Here is a 25,714-nt window from a genome sequence, read left to right as displayed (position 1 = left end):
GAGTATTTTTCTTATCCTTAACCTTTGTTGGGGGCAGGGGTAGTGCAAAGTAAAGAGGTAAATTTTCAAAAGTTTTTTCAGGTAACTCCATGTCAAAGCCTCTTTGTTTCCATTTTTGAGCTTATCTGAACTGTGAACATGAAAAACTAACGATTCATTGGTCAGGATGGGGCCATCTGAGGGCTCTAAAGTTTCTTTTTATATTATTACATTTAAAATGTCCTTATTCAGGTAGTTGCAGTTTCTTGCCATTATTTCATAAAGTTAGCTTATTTATGTAGACCTCTATTAGAATCTAGGATATGAAATCTTCTATCCTCTGGTATTATTTAATAGCTACTTAAATCTCTAGGAACATTTAGTAACGGCTTTTAGTGCTTTCTATGTGGCCTAGTTTTGCATTGGACTGCTGTTTGGAGAGGAACACCAAATGAAAAAATTTAAATCAATAGATTAGGAATAAAAATTTTAAGCAGTTTCTGTAATTAGCTATAGACAGCTCTAAAATCACTAACAGCATGATAAAAGAAAATTTTCAATCTTTAGTTTGGTTAAAATTTATTTGAAAGGAGTTTGTAGTCTTAGAGGTAACATTTTGCATCCACAAAAGTTTGTCCTAAATTTTTAAACAATAACTTTTATGCCTATGGTGGCTGAAAATTCATGTACCCATGTATTGCAAGATAAAATCAAACTAGTGTTCACATTTCTAAACAAAATGTATCATGACCATGGAAAGGACAGATACAACAGACATGGCAGCCAATAAAGGAGAGAGGCTAAGATTTTGATACTCAGTATCTTGCAAACCCATGTCTTCTTGTCACTGGAAGAGGTAAGAGAATAATATACTCTCTTTGGCCTATGTACATAATCATAACTGAGACCTACCCAGTGGCTTCCCAGTAAGCTCTCCGTTTGTCCTGTCACCACACACAGCGTGTGGCACCTTGGGCAGCAGTTCTGAATAGAAAGAACGATGCAAGAGCAGCTTCATGTATGTCTTACAGATGGTTTCATTGGCATTGCAAGGACCTGTAAAACTCAGTTTGTGTCCCACAAATTTACTATAGTTCCTGACCGGTAAATTTGGTGCTGTTAGGGTGGCATGTGACAGTCCCTTGGAAATTTTTGTAATGTGTGTTCTGACTGTTGTCTTGAGTCTTACACATTTAGCAATGTCCTTAAGATGTGCACTGTTTTCTTCAATGTGATTTTGCATATATTGTTTTCTTTGGCTGTAACTTGTGTCTCTGTGTGTGAGGAGAGAGAATATATATATTTTATATATATAGTGGAGATGAGGTTTTCTGTACAGCTAGTTGTAATTTTTATCATTAACTGCTTGTATTGACTACTGTATGAACTGTGGTGCTTCTGTTTTGGGAGTTTATATAAAAGAAAGGACAGTCTTTGGAATATACTGCTTGAGAACAGGAAAGGAATTGATATGTGGCCCCGTACTTACAAACGACTAGGGACATAAGGGTTTGCTCACATTGAAATACTTTCAAAGGAGCTCAGACTCCTGGCACCACACTCACCAAACAATGCATGTGGCCAAGCCAATGTACATTAGCGTTCACTCTTTATGTCACTTTGTTTATTTTTTAGGTCAAGTATGGAAAAAAAAACACAATAAAAGCTATAGGGCTGGAAGTATAGTTTAGTGATGGACAGCTTGCCTTGTGTATAAGGCTCAGTCACTAGCTCTGCAGAAAACAAGTGAAGGAATGAATGAATCAGGTAAAGCTATAGAATTAGAGTGTGGAATGGGGCTTAGAGATCATGTAGAGTAAGTTTTATGTTCTGTAGAGAATGAATGAATGCTAAGGAAGGAAGGAGAAGCTTGCCCCGTCCAGGTTGCACGCAAATCTTATCTCACATTCCGGAAGAAAAGAAAGCTGCCGCTGCCTGATGCGGCGTTCTAAGCACTGTGCTCTGAATCACTGAGTTAAAGTTTCCAAGGCAGGGGCATTCTGCTGAGAACATGGCAGCTGGGGAACTTTCTTTTTTGAAAGCTATCATGTTAATGATAATTCTGGTACTAATTTTTATTGTCTGTAGTCATTGAGAAGATAGGAATGCATTATTATATAAAACAATATTAGAAAGGTTAGTTTGTAACTTTTATTATTTCTTTCCTGAGGTGGAATGTATAGCTAGCTATCAGGAAGCCTTGGCTTTCTTTAGCCAGGTGTGGTTCATGCCTATGGGCTCAGTACTTGGGTGGCTATGGAAGGAGAAGGAACCGTTGCATTATTTGAGTAGTCATTGTAGGGCGCACACAAAAGCAGAGGACTCTGTCTCAAAAAAACCCACACATAGATGTACACACAAAGAAATCTTGGTTTTAGCTATTTTACTGTACCCTGAGTTCACTCTGTTTTAAAAAAAAAAAAACAATACAAAATGTGTGTGTGTGTGTGTGTGTGTGTGTGTGTGTGTTCTCAAGTGCACATGAGAACAAAAGTTAGAATTTGATATCAGTTGTTTTCCTTTGTCAACTCTGTTCCCTGTATGTTTTGAGACAGTCTGTCTTTGAACCCGGAGCTCTCAGGATTCTCCTAGGTTAGCTGGCTAGGAAGCCCTGTGACCTTCCTTTCCCTGCCCTCCCCAGAAGAGATAGCATTACAGGCTCATGCTCCTACACTTGGCAGTTAAGTGGATGCTGGCTATCAAACTAGGGTCCCTCATGCTTAACATAGGAAATACCCACTGGACTCTCTACCCATCCTCAAATAACCCTGCTTTTAAGGTAAACTATAAACATTTTTGTAGAAAATGTCATAGAAGAAAGAGCATATCTTATAGAAAGTCCTAAATTTCTGTGTAAATCAAGTGATTTGTATACAAACATTCCTGTATAAAATTATTCTCTACCTAATTTTCACATTTGAAAAGCACTTCAAAAAGGCTTGGGACTCATTTTGTCTACACTAGGGGCCACAGCAGCAGTCCCTCCCTCCACTGCTGCTAAAAATTTTTGTCAGTGCAGAGAAAAACCCAACTTAATATTTAAACAAAATTTAATTTTTCTCAGTGCTCATGACCTTGTAAATGCTAAACAACAGTTCTCTCCACCTGCCTGCCTCTCCTCCCCACTGCTGGTCTTAGACATGTGCTGTCATACCCAGCGTATTGTTTATATATATGAGGTTCTTCTTTCTTCCTTCATTTATTTTTATTTTATGTGTATGGGCACTTTGCCTGAATGTATGACTGTGTACCACCTGGATACAATGCCTCTGGGGGCTAGGTCCCCTGAGATTGGATTACATAGCAGGTTGTGAGCTGCTGCTATGTGGGTGCTAGGAAATGAGATGAACACTGGTCCTGGAAAAAGAGTAAGTGCTCTTACCTACTGAGCTGCATCTGCCCGTTTAATACAGCAGTCAGAAATGGGGAAGGGTCTCTAGGACTGCTTTTTATCTTTTAATGATCTGACTTACATGTGGCTCTTCCTCTAATGAGAGAGAACATTCATTCTAAGGAAACAAGTAGAGGAAAGACTAGGATGTTTAAGGAGTTTATAAATCTGTATTGACACTTTGGTAAGCAGAAGTAGGTTTGGGAAGAGAAATGTCTCACCCACACATTTGAAAATTTGTGTGAGAGAAAATGGTATTAAGTGTTGTGACCTTAGTTATTGTGTTTTTGTTTGTTGTTGCTTTGGGTTTTGTTTTTATGGGGGGTTATAACTTCATGTTAATTTTACAATTTTTTTTAAGAGGAAAGGAGTTTGTGATATTTGAACCTTATGCCACTTCCCCTGAATTTCAGATGCCATGTAACACCCATATTAGAATTTCATTTAGTGGTTTATACATGTTATCAGTCAGGAAAGACATCATGTATCTAGTTATAATTTGTGCATATTTCCTTTATATTAGTGTTGAAATTTAGAAAGCTTTTCTTTCTGAGTGACCGTAGGAACACAGCATTGTCACGTCTGCAGCCTAAAACACAAGTTGTGATATTCACAGTTTGGGTTCCCCACTTTGTGATATCTTAGTTTCAGGCTATGAAGGAAAGAGTTGTATGATAAAGATGACATTAGAATAGTTGCTTTTAGTGTCCTCTTTAGGCCTGGAGTTTTACACTTCAGAAACTGCATGATTTCAGACTTTTTCTTTTTTGTTTTTGATACTCATGCCTATATGAGAGATTTTTAAGTCACTTTACAACATTTCAGTATTTAATATATCTAAAATCCTATCACAGTTTTGTTCAGGTGTATATTTAGTCTTTGGTTTCTGTAGTCATTGATTTTTTTTTTTTTAATTTTCATTAGTTAAAATTCAGAGTTCATTGTTCAAAATAAAATTCTCATAAGAGGAAAAATCAGATTAGATATGAAAATCCTCTGGCCAGGATTTGACGTTGTTCTCTAAGACTGTTAACTCTGTTGCCTTTTAAGCCTCAGAGAAGATCCTTAAAGTTCTATTTTTGCCATTATTACTGCTTGTATGAATTCTGTCCAGTATCATAACAGCTTGAGTACATGCGTGAAGCAGTGAGCACAGTCCAGATTCTGACCAAGACGTTCTCTTCTCCAGGGTTCTGTCTCTACAGCCAAGAAAGGCTTGAAAGGCAGGAACATGAGAAGGAGGTGGAACTGCTCAAGTTCCTCAAGTTGTGTTTTGAATTATTGAAATTCAGTTTTGGGGGGAAATGCTTTGCCTTCTACCGGAAGTCCCAATTTCTCAATATTTAGATTTGTATATCTGTCCATATTCAGGATGTGTTTATTATCTTACCAAGAAAGATGGCATAGTTAGTCTCGGAGATTATAAATGGGACTTTAGTGTTTTACGGGTTGTTACCAACCCCTGTATTAAAATACCACGAGTCTAAGAAGATCTCTCTACAAGGCTTTTTCAAAACAAATTCATCTCATAAATATCTTATGAAAGAAAATTTAGAGCCCTCTATTTAAAAAAGCTTTCTTGCTTTGTATAAAACTCTAAAATTTTAATTTCAAAGTTATATTGATATTAAAACATAAATTCAGTCTTGTCTTAAAAGTGTATTACAATTTATTTCTTGCCATTTTTGTGTAAAATTTGCAGAAACAGTGTTACACCGTGCGCTCCAAAGGTAATGTCTCATTACTCTAAGGCTCGCTCGTTCTTTCTCTCTCTTTCTCTCTCTCTCTCTCTCCCTCTCTCTCTTTGTTTCTTTAATCCTAATGTTACATGTATTGAAACATTTTAAGGAAAAAAAGCTTTCTGCTTGTTCTGTGTAGCAGCAATATATGTAAAATAAGGATGTTCATTGCTTATAGTTAACCTTGAAAATTACATTTCAGTAGCTCTTGTATGCCTAGTGGCACTGTTTTATATTAGGATTTTAGGAGCTGGTAAGGTCCAGAAGCTGCTCTGATAATGGCATAAGTGTAGTTCATTGTGTTCAAGTGTAGTTTGGAACAACTGCAAAGTTTCTAGGGTTCGTGGTTTAAGTAATCCTTGCAGAAACTGTCTTCAGTAGATTCATGGGTGGGAAAAACTGGGAGAAAAAGAAGTGTGTGAGCACTGAAGCTTTATAATTTTTTGTGTGTTTTTTGTGTTTGTTTCTCCTTTGCTCTGGTCTTTTAAGTCTTAATGTACTGCATCTCTATCACTGCCGAGAGTGGTACTAACTGTTGAGAATGTTGAATGCAGTGAAGAGTTGGTGGACACGGTTTCTATGTAGGGTTTAGAAGCCATGGCTGAGCACATGGTCTCTCCTGCTTTTCTCTTACCTTGTTGGGTGTTTACCGTTGTTTGTGTTTAATGTCAGCATAGCTCCAGTGAGCCTGCCCTTCAGAATCCTGGGATTCGTAGGCACAGGTCCAGAGAGTTCCTTTTTTGTGAAATATTTCCCATGTACTTACTCTATCTTAGTGCGTGTTCTATCCCAGTGAAGATGCAAATTGATATTTCTGTACCTGAATTGCAGGTGCCAGTAAATTAAATCCAAATCCTTGTTTTGGATTGGACACTGAACAGATTGGAAAGTGTCCTCTCTATTCGTGTGCTTCTTTACTACTCAGTATACTAGGTACATTTTTTATCAGTAAGTTTTTATTAGAATTGAAAACAGAATTAGGGACTCACTGTACAGTGTCACTCAGTGGTTGAGTGTGTGCTTAGCACACCAGGAACCTGAGTTCATTCTCAATTTAAGATAAGTTGTCTGTCCCAAGCTCGAATGCCCTAAGAGCGTTCTTCCATCCTCAGTTCTGAGTGTGTTGCTGCAGCCAGATTATCACTATTTGTCCTAGGGTTGCCTCACATGGTGGTTACAGCATTAGTTAGCTAAGGTGGCAGCTGATTTGGAAGTTTGTGTACTAGGAAAATCTGTAGGCTCTTCTGAGCGAGGCCCAAGAAGGGAAAAGTACATAGTCAGTAAAGAGCCATGTGGTTTCATCTTCTGCATGGCAGAACAGTTTTATCTTTCTGGAAGCACCTTTACCCCTTCTCATAAGGGGTTTCTGTCTAGCTCATGTCTTAGTTTCTGCTTCAGTTAAAGTTGTACAATGCAGGAAGCATTTTTGTTTTACAGTTGTTGTCTACCATGATTTCTGGATGCTCGCTTCATAGTGTCTGTGGCTCACCAGTTCGTTAGATTTTCTTCATCCCCTCCTCCCTTTTAACCTGTTTTTATTTTTTAAATTACACTGGTTTGAATTTCTACTCAATTTAATAACAAATATTTGAGACTTGTGATTTTAAAACTCAAATCTTCATTTAAAGTTCTGAGACTTAAGTTGACATTAAAAGTTTTTAAGTTAAATACTATCTATATAGTCTTCATACAGAACTGGATATTCTTAAAGTAAGTATAAGCATTACAATCTCTTGTACAAAAATGTTTTGACAAGTTGTAAAGGTTAAATTGTTCTGTTCATGTGGCTTAGAATGGCATTAAAATGCATATGGGTTTTTCTTTATACAAGTGACTAATTTTAATATGGCCTGAAAGCCTACTGACTTTGTCTATATCATCTGGTTTTCATTCTTAGTAATTGAGGTTCTGGTAGTCTAATTATGATCTAGCTATTCACTTTTGAATTTTTGCATTACAATTCACATGTAAAGGTCTTTGAAAATGTTATGGGAAAACCAACTTGGGTTCAAAATACCTTAACCAAGTGTACCCACAGAGTCCTAACAGTGACAGTGGGGCATCCACAGGGCAGCTGGAGGGGTGTTTTCTGGGCCATGAAAATCGAAGGTGTCAACAATACACCTTCATTTTTCATTTTGTCATGAAGGGCATTAGCAATTTGAAAGTCCCTCCCTATTGCATTTTCAAAATTTTGAGTTGCAAAGCTTCACCTTGAGTGAAGGAAGATCAGGAGATTCCACAGATAGAACTCAGAGGCTCCTCCTCTGCTTGCCTTAAAAAGAATATACAGACTGTCTCAGTCTAAAGTAACTAATACGAGCCCAGTGGATCTGTGCCCAGTGCTGGTGTTCTTCACCTGCGAGGTGGCTTCCTCTTCGCTTAATTCTGCTGGGAATTTTTTTTTAATGTTTTTGTTGTCATTAATGTTTTTGGTTTGAGAGTAAATTTAATTTCAGTGTGTATGCTTTATATCTTTTTCTATAACAAATCTATTCCATACATTCTAATCGAGTTGGTTTTATAATTCATTGTAGTCTAGTTTTTTTAATTAGTAAAATGGCTATTGGTGTTTGGGGTCTTTAACGTTGGATGTATATTATGCTTAACATTTTTCTGTCTTTTTATCTTTACTTCTTTGTTCACTACATGCTGTGTTTAAACCCTCTGCTTTCTTCATCTGAATACATCATTTTTGATACCATCTTTGTGTTGATGTTTATTGTACAGAACTACAAAGCCTGCTCCGCACCTGGATGGGTAAGCATAGAGTTGTTAAAAATCTTGGACAATTATTTGATGAACCTGAAAGACTTACTGGCCTTGGTTAGTCTTGTAGCCAAGCTCTTCCCAAAGGGCACAGGGTATAGGAGTTTTGAGAGCCTGTCTCACTTTTTTCTTTCTTTCTTTCTTTTTTTTTTTTTTTTTTTTTTTGGTCCATGGGTGGGGGTTTTGAGTATGTCTGTAGAGATGGCTTCTCAATATGAAGTGTCCTCTCTTAACAGATTCTTAATCCTAAAAAGGCTAGCAATCATTGCAATAATAACAGCAGAGACTGAGTCCCATCTTGTCTTTAGATGAATTGTCACTGTTTCCTATTATGAAATAGATTTCAAGTTGTTATTCCCTTCTAGTTTGTTCATAACACTTTGGATTTGTTTCTGGTTGGATGGCTAGATATTTTTACAGCAATTGTTCCAATTATGTTCATAATGTAATTATTGCCAGACTAATTTATTTCTTGGATTTATTATTATGACAGGGTTCATGTTGTCTTTGGACTGGTGATATCTGGTTTTGAAGTAATTGAACAGATTGAAAATCTGAAAACAGATGCTGCAAGCAGACCTTATGCAGATGTCCGAGTTATTGACTGTGGGGTGCTTGCCACAAAGTTGACAAAAGATGGTACGAGCCTTTGGAGGGTGGGGAAATCTAGGGCAGAGAGCTATAAAGCATGTGTGTGGACAGTGGCGCATTCGTGCCTCTGTGCTATGCTGTATCCTCCCTACCAGCAGATGTTTCCAGCTCCTCCTCCTTGCTACTACTTATACGCCAACTGATCTAAGCTCTCACGCTGGAGTATTGCAGTACCCTCATGGCTGCCCACCTTACCTCTCCCTGCTTTCCTCTGATCCTTTATCAGCAGGTGTGTGTGTGTGTCACTGCTAATTTCCTTGCTCGTGCCCTTGTTTTACTTTGGCTTGTCTTTAGCAGCCCCAGAGTGATCCTCTTAAGGGACACTTAATCCACACTCCTGCACTGACACCTGCAGCGGTGCTCTCTCCGGCACAGAGGCCTTGAGCTCTGTTATCTGTCCAACTCCTCCCCATACTCTGCCTTCTCGCTACACTGACCTTTATCCAGACACTAGGGGACTTTGTGCCTGCCCTCATGTATAGAACATTCTTTGTTTAAGGTATCTATCTATGTGACCCCTCCCTCCCTACTTTAGGTTTCTGTTCCAGTGTAAACTTAAGCTACCTTTTTGTAAGCTACCTGTATCTCTCTGTTCCCTTGACATTTGTTGATTCTGTCCTAGCTTTCATTACTTGTCACATTTACTTAAAATATAGGCCTCATGCTTGGGCATTATACATTAACTGGGGAACAATTTAGTTGAGTCTATTTTTTAGTTTGCTATACATGAAGAAATTATATGATAGTTAACATTTTTTTCACTCTGGATGGTGTGTACTGGGCTCAAGTACTGATTTTTTTTTTTTAATATCAAAAGTTTTTGAGAAAAAAAGGAAGAAACCAACACATTCAGAAGACTCGGACTCTTCTTCCAATTCCTCTTCCTCTTCAGAATCATCCTCAGAAAATGAAGTTGAACGAGAGAGAATTAGGAGGAGGAGACATAAGAGGAGGCCAAAAGTCAGACATACTAAAAAGAGGCGGAAAGAAATAAGCGGTTCAGAAGAACCAAGGAGGAAGTGCACAATGAGCCCTGAAGGGTAAGTGTGTGTCTGTTCTGGCCCAGCACAAACTTGGAGCCCAGGCACAGAGATGCCTGTGAGCTCCGTGCTCTTACTGTACTTGGAGAGGCCAGGAGCATTGGGTGTTAAACTGGTGCCTGTAACAATCTAGGAGTGATGTGTAGGCATCACTAGGAGTGGTGTGGTTTTCAGGTGAAGATAATTCTTGAAATTCTTTGTTTTTAAGTGTTTTTTGTTTTGTGTATTCAAAGAAAAGTGTAGTATACCATGTGTGACAATCAGAAGAGAGCTTGAAGTTGTGTCTTTCTCCCAGATAGGTCTTTTGTCGACAAAGGCCTATGCTTACTGAACCATCTTGCCAGCCCTAATGTCTGAAAATATTCTCTCTCTCTCTCTCTCTCTCTCTCTCTCTCTCTCTCTCTCTCTCTCTCTCGTGTGTGTGTGTGTGTGTGTTTTATCTTACTAGTTTTTTTAGATGTTCTGTGCATTGTTTTGCCTGCATGTATGCCTGTGTGAGGGTGACAGATCTTGGAGTTACAGATAGTTGTGAGCTATCTGTGGGTACTAGTAATTGAACCTGGGTCCTGGAAGAGCAGCCAGTGCTCTTAACTAATGAGCCATCTCTCCAGTCCCTGAAAAGTCTTTCTCTTAAAACACAGTATTTTTTTACTTTGAGAATTTCATACATTGTCTAGAAAGTAATTTGATCCTCCACCTCCTAATCCCTCCTTTGAATTCTCCTACTCACTACATCTCCCTCCTGTTTGTTTTTCTTTCAATAACCTGCTGAGCCTACTTACTGTGCAGGGTACAGGGCCACCTATGTGGAGCATAGTAAGGCAGAGTCCGTACTCCTGAAGAAAACTGAGTCTCCCTAAAGCAAACCTTGGGCCATTGAGCTTGCTTTGTGCCTTCTCACCAAGCCTGACAAGGTGATTCCTGGGATACACATGAAGAAATAGCCACCTCCCACAAGTAGTTGTATCACACCTACATCATGGTATATAGTACCATGGTATATAGTAGCACACACAGAAAATAGACAAACGAGTTTTTAAAGAGGGAAAACGTTAAGATCATTGACAACTTCCAATTCAGCACTCGATTTTTTTTCTCTTTTTAATTTTTCTTTTAAAAATTTTACTCTGGATTTTTTATTGTGTTGTTGTTTTATATATTTGTGAAAATCAACACTGAGGTTGAGTGTGTTAACTCTTGTTTTTTGTGCCTTCATTTTATAAAATACTAGCATTAACATCTAAATTGGTGACTTAATTTATTTTAGTTATTCTGAGAGGAGTGATATGAATGAAAAAAAATCAGTTGACCCAAACACTAAAAGAGAAAAGCCCGTTGTCCGCCCAGAAGAGATTCCTCCAGTTCCTGAGAACCGATTTTTACTTAGAAGAGATATGCCTGCTATCGCTGTGGAGCCTGAACAGTAAGTAGGCTGATGGGATGTCCCTCTTCTGCACTGTGTCCAGTACCTGACAGGAGCACCTTGCTCATGGTTTTCGTTTCAGAGGGGATACCATGGAGCAGCCCACAGCACAGGACAAGAAGCAGAAGGAGGAAATGCTATCACTCAGCTGGCTTTCTCCTTCCTTTTTTAATCTGCACTGACCCTAGCACATGGGGTAGTTAGTATGCACAGTCTTGTAGGGATTGGGTATCCAGTCAGGTTGACGTTGATGGTTAGCTGTCACAGTGTGCGTTATCTATCCGATGGATATGTTCATCCACTCATCACAGCGTCACACTCACTCTGCATGACTCAGCTCAGAGCACACAGAATGATGTTATGGGTGGTCACTAGTCTAAGAAATGGCATGTACCTCTCTTTCAGAATCCATACCCGAATACCTGAACAGGTAAAAGAAATTGGGCAAGGTAGTGAAGGTGGCATATTTTGTTGTTTTGGTCTGTGGTTTTTGTCTGCCTATTTTTCAAGACAGGATCTTGCTACATGTCTTAAGTTAGCCTTGAACTTGGAATCCTTCTGCTTTATCCTCTAGAGTATTAGGCTTGCAGGTATGTATATGCTGCCACCCATGGCAAGGAGGGAAGTGCTTATTACAAGCCAGGGAAGGTTCTATCACTAATCTTGCTGCATTGGCCTTCTGTTAAAGGGATGAGTCTTCTCAGAATGGGTTATCAGGTTCATTGAGTTCTGTGGATCCAGCTGAATGGTGATACCAGTTTCAATTTCAATAATGCAAAGTTAATTAAATGGTGACAAGAGGTATAATTTAGTATCCTAAATACTACTGTAGTTTCCCTGAATTGTGACTTGAGATTTAGTCTCAGAAAATACTATTTAATGTACTTTGTATATTAGACTTAAATTCAGAAATATTAAAAGGACACAAGCCAGGCATGGTGGCATATGCATGTGACCCTAATGATGGATAGGATTATTTCACTGCAGGATTGATGTCCATCATGAACACCACAGCAATGTCTAGTCTCAAAGGGGGTAGAGAGGAGAGAAGACTGTGTTATTTGAGCAAAAGTGCTTCAGTGTTTGGTATAAGTCGTACATTCCTGTGAGGAGTTACTTAGAAAGCCAAGAAGTGAGCTGTGCCCCAGATCTTCAACAGTTTTTTGTTTCTTTGCTTGTTTACTTTTGAGACAGGGTCTTGTTGTATAATGGAGGCTGGCACTGCACTTCCTAAGCTGGGATCACAGGTGTGTGTTGATGCGCCTCTACAAATCTTCATTTTAAAAAATTCAAAATAAAGTAATACAAAGAAAAAATAAAAAAAAACCCTTATTTTTCTTCCAAATACATATTTACTATGGGATTAATGGAATTTTCCTGGGGCAGGATAATTCCATCTAGAGTTCAAGTTAGTCACACACCTCTTCTTTGCAGGATCATGTGTGTAGCACGTGAGGTGATAGTCGTGTCTGTATGTGGTGAGGTGATGTGTTGGTGTGTGGATGATGTGTCTGTGCCCATGAAACTTTATGGATGTTGACATTTGAATTTCATATAATTTCATGTCATGAAATAGGAACCCTGTTATTGTAAAGACTGTAGCTGCATAGCTTGAACATTGGATGGATGTTCTGACTCTTGTGCATTTTTAATTGTCATCATGAACTCTTTCAGGAACATTCCAGATGTCGCACCTGTTGTAAATGATCAGAAACCATCTGTATCAAAATCTGGACGGAAAATCAAAGGAAGAGGCACAATTGTACGTATGTTAAAACTTTCTTTCAAATTGTTTATCTAAATATTAACTTTTTAACACTATTTCAAAATTCAGAGGTTTAGTTTTAGATAAAATATTCTTCTCATTCAAGGAATTGTTTTTATTTCCCAAAGTTTTGGAAAGATACTGCCATTAGTAGGTATAGCTGTGGATGGATTTAGTTATTCGGTGATATAATCCATGAAATAGTATTTTATTGAGAAATTTTGGTCTCTGAGTAATGAAGGCTAATGAATGTCTTGAGACTGCAAAGGAAACTTAGGATTCCAGGTGAATGTCCTGCCTCTTTTGCTTCTTGATGTCTTGTATTTGAAATAACTATCTTCTTTCCTAAGTTGATATTTAAATCGATGCCTTCATTAGATTTTTTTTTTTTTTTTTTTTTTTGCCTGACTCTGTCCTACAAGAGGCATTTTTAGAACAGTCACTACCCTTTCTGTGTTTAAAGCGCTATCACACACCTCCAAGGTCAAGATCCCACTCTGAGTCGGAAGATGATGACAGCAGTGAAACTCCTCCTCACTGGAAGGAGGAGATGCAGAGGCTGAGAGCTTACAGGCCGCCGAGTGGGGAGAAGTGGAGCAAAGGAGACAAGTAAGCACCAGGAGCGTGAGCACAGCCTGGAGCAGAGCACTCGATGCTGGGGAGCCACTGCCTGACAGACAAACATCCGCTAGTAGGAGCAGCTCTGCTGCGCTGAGACCAAGGCACTTCAGTGCTGAGAGTTTGAGTTGGACTCTTAAATACAGAAGTGATCAGGTCTCAGTCACTACATACTAGATGTCTGACTTGACAGATACCTTACTCACAGGTGTGTGGATTGGTAAATAGTAGAGCCTGCAAAGCATGGGAGTTCATTTCTGACTTCAAAGACTATTGTGTTCTCAACATGTTGACAGTGGTTCCGGTCCCTGCAGTGTACAGTGTCTGTTTCTTAAGGGTGCAGGCTCCAGAATAAAGAAAGGCCAGGCTGGATACTTAATGAGTTCTAGGCCACATAACAGGATCCCGTCTTCACAAAAAGAAAGGGATTAGGAAGATAGTTGGTAAAGTGCTTGCCTTAAGAGCATGAGGTTATGGGTTATTTATGACCCATATTTATAACCCAAAATGTACACGAAAAGCTAGGTGTAGGAGTAAGCACTTTATGGTCCCAGTGCTGCAGGTCTTTGGGGCTTGCTGGGCAACTATCTACTAATGAACTTTAGGCCAATTAGAGATGATTTCAAAGAAATTAGTGTTCTTAAGAATGATATATATCTGCGGTGCTCTCTGTACATGTGCACATGCCTGCACCTGCACACATACAAGCATACATGTGTGCATGAATTTTTTTAAAAAGAAATAAGAAAACAAAGTTGAGTCAAGGCTGGGTATCTAGTTCTGTAGTAGAATGCTTGCTTATTAGTATGCATAAGGTCCTGAGTGTGATGCCCAATACCTCAGAAACGAGTTAATTCATCAGCAAGATGGCTTGGGACCTGGGCTTCACACTCCCTTAGAAATTGCTCTTAGAGGAAGAAGGTTGTTAGTAGATCATATTGTGAGCTATGTGTCTCCACAGAATTTCCGGTTAGTTGGTATGATTTTCACAAATATTCAGAGTCTTTGCTTCACTTAAAAACAAGGATCTTGGGACTGGAGAGATGGCTGAGCGGTTAAGAGCCTTGGATATTCTTCTAGAGGGCCTGGGTTCAAATCCCAGCACCCACATGGCAGTTTACAACTGTCTGTAACTCCAGTAACAGAGGGTCTGACATCCTTACACAGACATACATGCAGGCAAAACACCAGTGTGCGTGAAATGAAAATAAATTAAAAAATAAAAATTAAGGATCTTTTGTGAGTTCTCTAATAGTTGTCATCGCTCTGGTTTATGTCAAGTGTTGATGGAATCGGGTACTCTTGTCAGAAGTGTTTGTCAGACCCAGAAAGGGTTCACAAATAACCCATGCCATCATGCTCCTCCACTTACAGGCTGAGTGACCCCTGTTCAAGCCGATGGGATGAAAGAAGCTTGTCCCAGAGATCCAGATCATGGTCCTATAATGGATATTATTCAGATCTCAGTGCAGCAAGACACTCTGATGGTCACCATAAGAAACGCAGAAAGGAAAAGAAGTTTAAGCATAAAAAAAAAGCTAAAAAGCAGAAACATTGCAGAAGACACAGACAGACAAAGAAGAGAAGAATAATTACACCTGATTTGGAACCCTCAAGATCTCCTACCCACCGAATGAAGTCCTCCTGTGTTAGAGAAAGGCGATCTCGAGCCTCTTCCTCCTCCTCTCACCACTCATCAAAGCGGGACTGGTCTAAATCCCAGGATGACCGGAGTTCTTCAACCCATTCCAGCAGAGAGTCCTATAGATCCAAGTCTCATTCACGATCAGATTCTAGAGGGAGCTCTAGATCAAGGGCTGTGTCACAGTCCTCATCTCGTTCTCGTAATAGGTCAAAGTCTAGATCTAGTTCCAGGTCAGGGCCCCGAAGAACAACGTCAATATCCCCCAAAAAACCTGCTCAGCTGAGTGAAAATAAGCCAGTTAAGACAGAACCTTTAAGACCACTGATGCCACAGAATGGAAGTGTGCTAGTGCAGCCAGTGGCAGCAGAAAGCATTCCTGTGATACCACTGAGTGACAGCCCTCCCCCTTCTAGGTGGAAGCCTGGGCAGAAGCCCTGGAAGCCCTCTTATGAGCGAATTCAGGAGATGAAAGCTAAAACAACCCACTTGCTGCCTGTCCAAAGCACATACAGTTTAACAAATATTAAAGCAACCGTGAGTTTATCATCTTATCAAAAAAGAGGAAAACCTTCAGAAAGTGATGGGAGTGTTTATTCAAAATACAGTGATAGAAGTTCTGGAAGCTCAAGAAGGTCAGGGAGCAAGTCTTCTAGGAGCAGGTCATCCTCCAGATCATACACGAGGTCAAGGTCACGAAGCCTCCCTACTTCCCGTTCACTCTCTAGGTCTCCGTCATCTAGGTCTCACTCACCAAATAAGTACAGTGATGGTTCCCCACGAAGTAGGTCATCTTCATATACCTCGGCTAGCAGTGATGATGGACGAAGAGCCTCAATTAGATCCAGTGGGAAAAAAAGTGTCACTTCAAATAAGAGACACCACAGCAACTCTGAAAAGACACTTCACAGTAAATATGTCAAAGGCAGAGAGAAGTCTTCATGTCACAGAAAATATAGTGAAAGCAGATCATCTTTAGATTACTCTTCAGACAGTGAACAGTCACATGTTCAAGTATACTCTGCTCCAGAGAAGGAGAAGCAGGGGAAAGGGGAAGCACTGAATGATAAGCAGGGGAAAGGCCGAGAAGAAGGAAGATGCAAGCCTGAGTGGGAGTATCCTCATTCTAAAAAGAGAGCTCTGAAAGATGGTCTTCCTGATCACTCCAGAGATGACAGTATGTCCAAAGGGAAGAATTGTGCTGGGAGTAAATGGGACTCTGAATCAAACTCAGAACAAGATATGAGTAAGAGCAGGAAAAGTGGTCCTCAGAGATATTCTGATAAGGAGGAGGGTGAAGCCTCTTCAGACTCCGAGTCAGAAGTTGGCCAGAGTCACCTCAAAGCCAAACCCCCAGAACTGCCTGGCAGCGATGGTGCCTGGAAGTCTAGGAGACCACGGTCTTCAGCCTCTGAGTCAGAGAGCTCCTGCTCCAACTTGGGGAACATTAGAGTGGAGCCCCAGAAGCAAAAACACCCAAAGGATGGTCTGAAAGGGGATCACCCAAAAAGAGTGAGAGAGAAATCAAAATCCAAAAAGGACAAAAAACACAAGGCTCCAAAACGGAAGCAAGCTTTCCACTGGCAACCTCCACTCGAGTTTGGTGATGATGAAGAGGAGGAGATGAACGGAAAGCAAGTTATGCAGGACCCAAAAGAGAAAAAGCATGTCTCTGAGAAGTGTGAAACTGCGAAAGACAGTATTCCAAAAGTAGAGAAAACCTGCGATGAAGGCAGCTGTCCAAGTAAACCCAGGAAGGGTGCTTTAGAGCAGGACCCACTTGCACAGGTTGAACATGATCCCAGCCCTTGCCTTGCACCTCTGAAAGTGGAGGAGAACACTACCAGCTCTCCACCTAGCACCCAGCATCTTGAAGAACGTGTCCCAGGTGGAGGGGAGGATGTGCTTCAGACAAATGACAACATGGAGATTTGCACCCCTGAGAGGACTTCCCCTGCAAAGGGAGAGGCAGTGTCCCCTTTAGCAAACCACAGGCTAGACAGCCCAGGGGTGAGCATTATTCCAGAGCACGAGGAACATATGGCACATCCCAGAGCAGGAGGGACAGAGAGCAGCATGTCTGAAAGCAAGGCTTTAGGTGAGAGTGGGGTTAAACAGGACAGCTCTACCAGCTTGACCAGTTCTGTAGAGATTGCTGGAAAGAAGGAGGGTGCTGAGAAGAGCCAGATGAACCTCACAGATAAATGGAAGCCATTGCAAGGTGTAGGGAATCTGGCAGTTTCTGCTGCAACCACATCCAGTGCTCTGGATGTGAAAGCATCTACTGTGCCTGAAGTGAAACCACAAGGCTTGAGGATAGAAATCAAAAGCAAAAATAAAGTTCGGCCTGGGTCTCTCTTTGATGAAGTAAGAAAGACAGCACGCCTAAATCGGAGGCCACGGAATCAAGAGAGTTCCAGTGATGAACAAACACCTAGTCGGGACGGTGATAGCCAATCCAGGAGTCCACACAGATCTCGAAGTAAATCCGAAACCAAATCTCGACACAGAACAAGGTCTGTCTCGTACAGTCACTCACGAAGTCGATCTAGAAGTTCTACCTCATCTTACCGGTAAGAAATGTTCCCTTTTCTCTTTTACCCCCAAGGAGAGTCTGCTGTCAGCCCAGAAAAGCATCAGCATTAGAAGTGTGATCACTGTTTTCAGATATCTGACAAGTGAATAAGAAGCATTTCATATAAACCACTGAGAGGTTTATATGAAATGCCCACTCCCTACCTATGAAGCCATAGGTAGGGAGTGGGCATTTCAGGACAAGAAATGGACTCAGCTCAGAAGACCTGTAATTTATCACGTGGACTCTTGCCATGATGGTGGGGAGTTCTTCATATTCAACGGTATGAAGTAGCTAGCCTTCTTGTGCAGGTTGCCATGTCTTTGCATCGGGTCCTTTGAGCAGTCTCTGTAAGGCTTAGAGATTATTGTTCTTACTGCCCTTTTACACATGTAAAAGGTATATGCCGTGCATGGAGGCAGAGTCGCTTTTCATGGCACACATCTATGTCAGGCTTTGTGATCATGTTGAGATTTTTGTTTGAGACCTATACAGCATTTGTCATCAGGAAAGAATGAGAATGAAAGCTAAGAAAGGGGGTCACAGTAATAGGAAGCCAACTAAGAGTTGTTTGTGTCCATGAGCATGTACATACACGCCTGTTGCACCCTTTGGTGGCTTCTGGATTGCTTCCTTTGCAGTACATGACTGTATCCAGTGAGCAGAGTTTGCAAGAGGCCTCTTTCCCTGCTTATGTTCCCCTCCTGCCCTGTTCATCCCAACAGTGTGGGGAGTGCACATAGTATATGCTTTCTCTCTCATTCCATTGTAGATCAAGAAGCTACTCTAGAAGCCGGAGCAGGGGCTGGTATAGTAGAGGCCGAACCCGCAGCCGGAGCAGTTCCTATGGAAGTTTCCATAGCCACAGGTGAGCTTGTGGTCTCACCCTGCTGAGTGGTGTCGTCACTTGCAGTGGACCACTTTCTGGGATACAACAGGACAGCTGTTGATCTGTCCTTGTCAGTTACCACCCTGAACTGTTTCTCATTCTGCTCTGAGAGTTCTGGAACTCTGCCTGGCTGTTCCTTGATAAGATCTTAGCAGAGTAAGGCAAAGAAGTCAAATTGAGAGGCCATGCCACTCCTACCTGCTCTGTGCATAGGTGTCACTGAGGTCACAAGCACAGTCACCTCTTCTTAACCTACTTAGTGGTTACATATGACAGGCTATATATGGCAAGGAAACCAAGAGGAAAGTGAGTGCTGGGAATGAGGTTTTCTATTTCCCTGCTGCTGCTCTCTTTGGCCTTGCGGTATTTTCTGCTGTGACCACTCATGTAAATGGGCCTTCTTCTCCCTTCCCACCCAGCTGACAGTCTCCTCAAAGAACTACCTAAAACTTATTCTTCTAATGGAATACAAAGGTTTTTAAAAAGAAATTCCAGTACACTTAAGATAAACACAAAATAGTTACGGCATTTCACTGTATTTTCACTTTGATGGGCAAAAATGTCTAGATTGTTACTGTGGCCTGTGCCCTAATGCACAAGGTGATAGCCCTCTATGGTCCATACTAGGACGTCCAGCAGGAGCCGGTCCAGGAGCAGCTCCTATGACCCCCACAGCCGCTCCAGGTAAGTGCTACTGGGAGGCCCCAGAGTGCTGGGTAGGGGTTGGCTTGTGCTGCTGGGGGTTGACCCCAGGACCTCAGGCATAAAGCACAGGACATCTCCTGCCGAGGGTCTTGTTCCTTAGCCTCAGTTTTAATGAAATAGCTTTAATGCGTATATTTTTCTAAAATCACATACATACAAAAATCTTACAATTTTTATCTGTTGGTTCATTGTGCTTTAGTGAGAAATGACTGTCCAATTATATTGGCAGGTGCTTGTGAATTTTATTGCCCAATAAAATCGAGATTCAATAACACTAACTCCATGTTAATTTTGTGATATTTTTTCAATGCAGAAAAGAAATTAACATTTTTCTTTCTTTAACATGGTAAGTCCAATTGGGTGCAATTGCTGGATGTTCCTAGAACTTCTTATGCAACTGTCCTCACACCTCTGTAGAGTACCGTGTGAGCCAGCACCCTCTGATGGCCCTAAAAAGGTGCCTTTTTGTATTTGAATGGAACACTGTGTGTCATTGCTATTTAAGCAGATCCTACACCTACGATAGCTACTACAGCCGGAGTCGAAGCCGCAGCCGCAGCCAGAGGAGTGACAGTTACCATCGGGGTAGAAGTTACAAGAGGCGGTCCAGGTGGGTCCCTGGGTTAGAGCACTGGGAGTGACTGTTCACTTGGTGTGAGTGGGCCATCAGTGGAAAGTTGTTCATTATTGTCTTACAATTAACACTAAAATGAGTTTTATTCATGTAGCTTTGAGTAAACATTTCTTTTGGAAGGAAAGGAATAAGAAGACCAAGACCAAATCATGGCTCACATCTGGAAGTCAGGCTAATTTACTGAAACGGCCAGTCTGTTGTTTTACTAAATTGTGATTGTCTCAGCAGCAGGGTTGAGTCCTATAACTTGTAATTTATTTAGTAAGATGTAACCTTATCGTGACTCGAGTATTGTCCTTTGCTGATGGCTACTGTCACCCTTCCTTATCCATTGCAAGCCCAGAAAACCTCATACCGACAGTGCACATGGACACCCTCTTGATTGAGGTGCTGCAGGGCTGCCAGCTGGGCGTGCCAGCGCATGGACCCTCCACTTGCTATGTCCAGCTTCAGTTCTTTCTGATCTCTGTCCCCTAATGTTCTAGAGCGTTCCTTCTGCCCAGAAATCCGAGTGCTATCTCCCATCACTTGTTTTTGTGTCTTGAAATGATCACTCAACTCCTACCCCTTAGCCCACTTCTCATGTTCTCCTCTGCAGCCCATTGCCTTGGGAACACCCCACCTCCATCCCACTAACCCTGGACCCTGGGGATTTTCAGTGAACAAACGTGCCTGTGCACTGTCTCGAGCTGTCCTTGAGCTCTTGTACTTGGTCTACTTACTGTGCTGGGATGATACTTACCATAACAAGCTGACTAGCTCACAGAAAAGCTTTTTAAATGAGCTGAATGGCCACCACACGCAAGCCCACCCCCACTGTACCTTTGACCCCTGCCTGCTTCAGTCTAGTCTAGTATTGACATTTACTGGATATAGTAGAAAATAGCTCATTTTTATGAATGGATTCCAAATAAATTTCCCACTCGTGTAAGGTTTCTTGTTATCTTAACCTTGATTTTTCTACCATTTGCCATTTAAAATATCCTTGAAAAACCCATAGTGCTGTGAGAGAACCAAAAATGGGAGTTGACAGTGTTTTTGTTTTGTTGTTTTGATCTATTACACAGGAGCGGTAGATCCTATGGTTCGGACAGTGAAAGTGACAGAAGTTACTCTCATCACCGGAGCCCTAGTGAGAGCAGCAGATACAGCTGAGGTGTCTCTGTACAGATTGTGTCTTAACTGTAAATACCTGGTAACTTAAAGCTTAAGAAACTGGATGGCAGTCTGTTGTGTTTTAGTATTAGACCTCAGTCCAATAGTGGCTATTTCTTGTCACTTATTTACATGTGCGCAGAAGACTTAAAAGTGCAGATGTCCCTAGAAATATTTTTATGCCCCACTTTACAGTAGGCAACTGGAGTTTTCATTTTCTTGAATCAAGAAATTTGATGTAAGTATAATTTGCAGTGTCACTGTAGACAGTATTTTCTGTAGATCACATTGTCCATAGAATTCAGGTTTCTTTTTGTTTCAGGTTTTAGCATCCATGCTGCCAAAAAGAATTGTGGAGAGTTGTCACAAGACACGTCTCCCATGTCCCCATACTGGTTGTCTTCTTGGCATGTGCTATCAGGTCAGGCTCTACACATCCACATTGACTATGGCCAGATGTGCATGGTGGTAGCTCACGCCTCCATGTCTGCAGCAGTCCGTCCCAGCTCTGATCATCCACATTGCCCGAGGGCTCTGCCTTTTCACAGTGAATGCCAGAAGCTCAGATAGTGACTGTGTTGCCGCCCCAGCTCCTGCTTTGGTGCTTGGTGCCTTTGGTTCCTCATATACCCTATGTCATATTATTATATACTGCATTTCCTGATGCCAGGAAATGATTTTTTTTTTTTTTAATTTACTGGCACCAAAAATTATTTCTTCTGAGCTAGGTTCACTATGAGTGTAGGGGTTTCTTCCAAACACAGATATGTGGTGCAGGTCCCGTGGAACAGGACCTGTAAGGCTGGTCATGTTGTGCACATGTTTGCTAAAGAGTGGCCTTCAGAAGTGACTCCACAGTCTTTAAGTGCTGCACCCCAGAAATACTCGGGCAATACCAGCTGTGCTCACTGTGGATGCAGCAGCAGCCCGGCCCCAACAATCTCATTCATTCCTTGTTTGTGTTGAGACATCCCCCACCCCCACCCCGCCTCCTGACTCCATGGAGCCCTGCCTGAGGAGGAAACCCAGGACAAAAGTTAGGGGTAGTGGGGTCCCAGGCTCTGCTGCACAGATAGGTGTTCTTAACGCCTGTGCGGCTCCTCTAGGAAGACTCTACTAGTGTGGATTTGTTTCTGCTTTGTTCTCTTGAGTTTGCATTCTTTCCCCAAAGTGTACTTAATCACCTTAGTGCCGGTTTAATCCAGTTCACAGACTTCCTGTCAGGTATATGGTGTAGAAGTGTATCCCACCCTATCCTACCCAGGCTTTGCTAGTGTATTTGGGAAGAGAAAAGGCCTTGGGCTGGAGGATCTTATTAAAGCCCTGGCCAGATGGAGGGGGGAGGTACTGGATGTATGAAAATAAGTCTTCCAGGGCCATGTGGCTCAGTGATATATAAGCATGTGCTTAGCATGTAAAGTAGCTCTGGGTTCAGAGATCAGCATCCCACAAATAAGTAAAGCTGTTACTCTGCGGTGTATGTGGTATTTTGGTGGCCAGCCAGCTGTTGTTCACATGTCTGTAAATTAGTTAATTAGAAGGATAACATCAGAACTCAGTGCTTGGGGGGGTTAAACACATGCTGTATAGTGAGTGGTTCCTGTTTTTTTTTTTTGTTTTTTTTTTTTTCTTTTTTTTAAGTTGCCTACAAAGACAGATGTTTGACTCTAGTATTCAGTGGGAAAAATACATTCAGAGCCCAAACTGGTAAATGGAATTAGTAAGAAAAGGTCACTATTGGGCCATATATTCTTATTTGGTTGCTGTGTAACAAGTTATCCCAAATTTCTCAGCCTAAGAGCACCCATGAGTCATTGAGGATCAGGCATGGTAGAGTTGACTTGTCTGCTCAGGGTCTCAAGGCTGAGGGCTGGAAGGGTTCATTCCTCATGAAGGAGTGACTTTCTTGTCGCTGGGACCTCTCTAGACTCTTGGGAGGATGCTCATGTCCACTGCTGTAGGCCTTGCCATCTTCGGCCAGCAGGAACCCTTTGAATCTTTGTCTTTTTCTTCAAAACCTCTGCCCTCCTCCTGCTCTAAGGGTCCATGTAACTAGACCAAACCCCAGAGTTTAATCTCTACTTGAAGTCCTGTGGCCAGAGGAGTTATGGACATTGGCAGGTTCTGGGGATTAGCATAGGGAGAGGAAAAGGGCATCTGCCCAACGCCACCCGCCACACGGGCAGGGCTTAACCTGTATCAACAGGTGCTCATGCTCAGTAGTGTCAACCTTGCTGTTTATACTCGAGTGAATACAGAAATGGCTTTTCTTCCTATCTAGGATCATTCTGTATTTTGAAGTTATTTTTTTAATAAAATTGAATTATGTTGTGTAATGTGCTTAATAGAAAATGCTTATTGGATGATTTTGTAACATCCTGTTTACTGCAATGGCATAGTTGATATTGTTCAAAAATGTAGAAAATACTTTTGTATATACTAGCAATGTCTAATTTGTATATACTTCTATTAAATTTCTCTACAACTTGAAAAGGATCTTGTAGAAATGAAAATACATGCCGAGTTTGAGTCTGCCTGCTTGGTCTTTCTTTGCTTAGACTCCAATCACTTTGTGATACACCCGGGTGAAGAGACTTGGCCACTGGCAGGTTTACCGGGGTGCAGGAGTGACCTGGGGGAGCCTGGCAGGAACACACCCTCTGGTGGGAGGCAACTCCAAGTCTCCTCCTGCTGTCCTTCCTCAGCAAGTTATCTGGCTGCAGCAGCCTGCATCAGTCACCTCCTAAGACAGGCCATATGACATTTGAACACTCACAGTGAACCTTGGAACCTGCCGCCTTGTTTGCGGATAACTGAGTTCTCTGAATAGTGTTTCCCCATCTTAGGAAACTGAAAATTGTCAAATGTGGGTACTTTAATATTTAAAGGAAAGGCCAAGTGAGGTAGGGTAGTGCACACCAACACAAGAGGGTGGATCCCTTGAGTTCAAGGCCAGACAGGGCTGCATAGTACGTACGACTCTCTAAAAAATTAAATTTAAAAAGAAAATTAGCTGGTTTGGGCCTCACAAGCCTATAGTCTCAGCACATGGAAAAGATGGAGACAGGAGGATCCACTAAAGGTCAGCCTGGGCTGCATGAGACCTTGTTCCCACACTGTCTAAAGAGGGGGGAATAGTAGGGAAGGCTGCTGTGGTCTTTATGGAGTTCACAGAACTTTATCTGCTCCTGATAGAAACCTGATTGAAGAGCTGGTCAGTACTGGGACATCATATCACTCCTTTAATTAGCCAGAGAAAGGCATTGAGTCCACAGTCCAGTGAGGGATTGGGTGCTGGATGAATCTCAGTGGATAAGAGCACTGGCTGCTCTTTCAGAGGATCCAGGTTGAGTTCCAAATACCTACACGGCAGCTCCCACTCTTACTCCAGTTTCAGAGGATCCAACTCCTGGCCTCTGCTCACCAAGTGCAAATGATGGACAGACAGACATGCAGGCAAAATACCCGTAGACTTCTAAAAGGACAGGCCAGAATGTTTAACTGAGAAAAATGATTGGTTGCTGTAGTCTCAGGTACCTCGAGGTGTGAGGGAGAGCGCAGCACTCTGGAATCAGTACACCACCACATAGGCTGCATTCTGAGGCCTGGGCCTCTTGCCATAGCTGCTTCCTCCCTGTGGCTTAGAACAGCCCAGTGTTGTCTTCCTCAGTACCAAACCTCATACAAGGAGTAAGACCCAGCTCCACAGCCTGAGGCTGAGGAACTTGGAGATGCCATGAAGAATGTGGGTTCTAAAGGGCCAGAACTGTGCCTATGTCCAGAGTCCTGACCCTTGTTCCCTGCTGCCCACATGCAGATTCTGAGAACCATTGTTTCCCAGTTGATGAACCCAGAGGATGCATGTGACCTGGCAAGCTGCTGCAAATAAGAGGTTGCGCCTCTGCCCTAACTTGAAGTCAGCCTCACTGAGGGCCATGTCTGGAAGCACTTAGGGCCCAGGACCTTTAGAACCCCCAATACTGGGCAGACATGTAGGACCCGATGGCCTCTGCACAACTATGATGGACGTAGGTCTTAACACTGCTGCTGGTCACATCTCACTGAGTAACAAAATACAGTGGCCCAAGGTTGTGGAGGCCTAGGGTCTCAGAGCCTTCTGGAAGCTAGCAGGGCAGCTCTCCTGTTAAGGGCCTGGAGCTGGTGTGGGAAAGGGAACCTGCTGGTTTGCATTAGGCTCCCGCCCTGTGCAGCTGTGGCCCATTAGTGCTGGGCTCAGCAGCCAGAATTGTGGGAGATGGAGGCCATGCACTGTAGGCCTCCATTCCCTCCCCCTCCAGCCTGCACCACCCACTTCTTGGATTACCTAAACCTGATGAGCTTAGTTTTCCCAGCAGAGTGCAGGAACCCCAAGTAATTTGGGGCTGTGTCCTCCAAAGTGAAGTTTGGCTTGGAGTCACCCAGCTTCAGGGGTCTAAAGCACCCACCTCTATCATGGTAGTGAGTGCTCCTGCCCCTAACTCCTGCCAACGGAGCTTAAGGTTGTGGCCTAGATCCGTCCTCTGCTCCCACCCTGCCCCTCCACTTGGCCATACCCAATCCCCTACCACGCAGTTCTGCAGCCATGAACGCAAGGGGGCTTCTGGCCTTTGCAGCTGTTGCCAGGGACAAGCCCAGCGTGCCCTCTTGCCCTCAGTCACAGTTCTGAGAACCCGAGTGTGACAGCTAGGGGATGGGGGTGGCAGGGTAACTCCTTTCCCTTAGCCGAGGCCAGTGCCCTT

General features: G+C 42.2%; 1 protein-coding gene across 7 annotated transcripts in view; it reads left to right on the top strand.

Moving 5' to 3' along the window:
• Nktr (natural killer cell triggering receptor) overlaps window positions 1-23,509 on the top strand; it is a 39,570-nt gene extending 16,061 nt beyond the window's left edge. For 3 of the 7 annotated variants that reach the window (XM_052186931.1, XM_052186932.1, XM_052186936.1), the window contains 11 exons: window positions 7,840-7,869; window positions 8,372-8,517; window positions 9,347-9,569; window positions 10,837-10,992; window positions 12,667-12,754; window positions 13,221-13,366; window positions 14,750-17,590; window positions 18,365-18,460; window positions 19,109-19,165; window positions 19,692-19,796; window positions 20,888-23,509. In XM_052186931.1, the coding sequence (XP_052042891.1) occupies window positions 7,840-7,869; window positions 8,372-8,517; window positions 9,347-9,569; window positions 10,837-10,992; window positions 12,667-12,754; window positions 13,221-13,366; window positions 14,750-17,590; window positions 18,365-18,460; window positions 19,109-19,165; window positions 19,692-19,796; window positions 20,888-20,975 (3,976 nt within the window). In that variant the 3' untranslated portion in view covers window positions 20,976-23,509. Of the gene's footprint in view, window positions 1-5,076; window positions 5,101-7,839; window positions 7,870-8,371; window positions 8,518-9,346; window positions 9,570-10,836; window positions 10,993-12,666; window positions 12,755-13,220; window positions 13,367-14,749; window positions 17,591-18,364; window positions 18,461-19,108; window positions 19,166-19,691; window positions 19,797-20,887 lie in introns of those variants that run through there. The other 4 variants (XM_052186934.1, XM_052186937.1, XM_052186938.1 and 1 more) reach the window with 3 other exon arrangements.
• The last annotated feature ends 2,205 nt before the right edge of the window (window positions 23,510-25,714 follow it).

This window comes from Apodemus sylvaticus, chromosome 7, assembly GCF_947179515.1.
Source record: "Apodemus sylvaticus chromosome 7, mApoSyl1.1, whole genome shotgun sequence".
Lineage (NCBI taxonomy): Eukaryota > Metazoa > Chordata > Mammalia > Rodentia > Muridae > Apodemus > Apodemus sylvaticus.
This window is presented reverse-complemented; position numbering and strand designations above follow the sequence as displayed.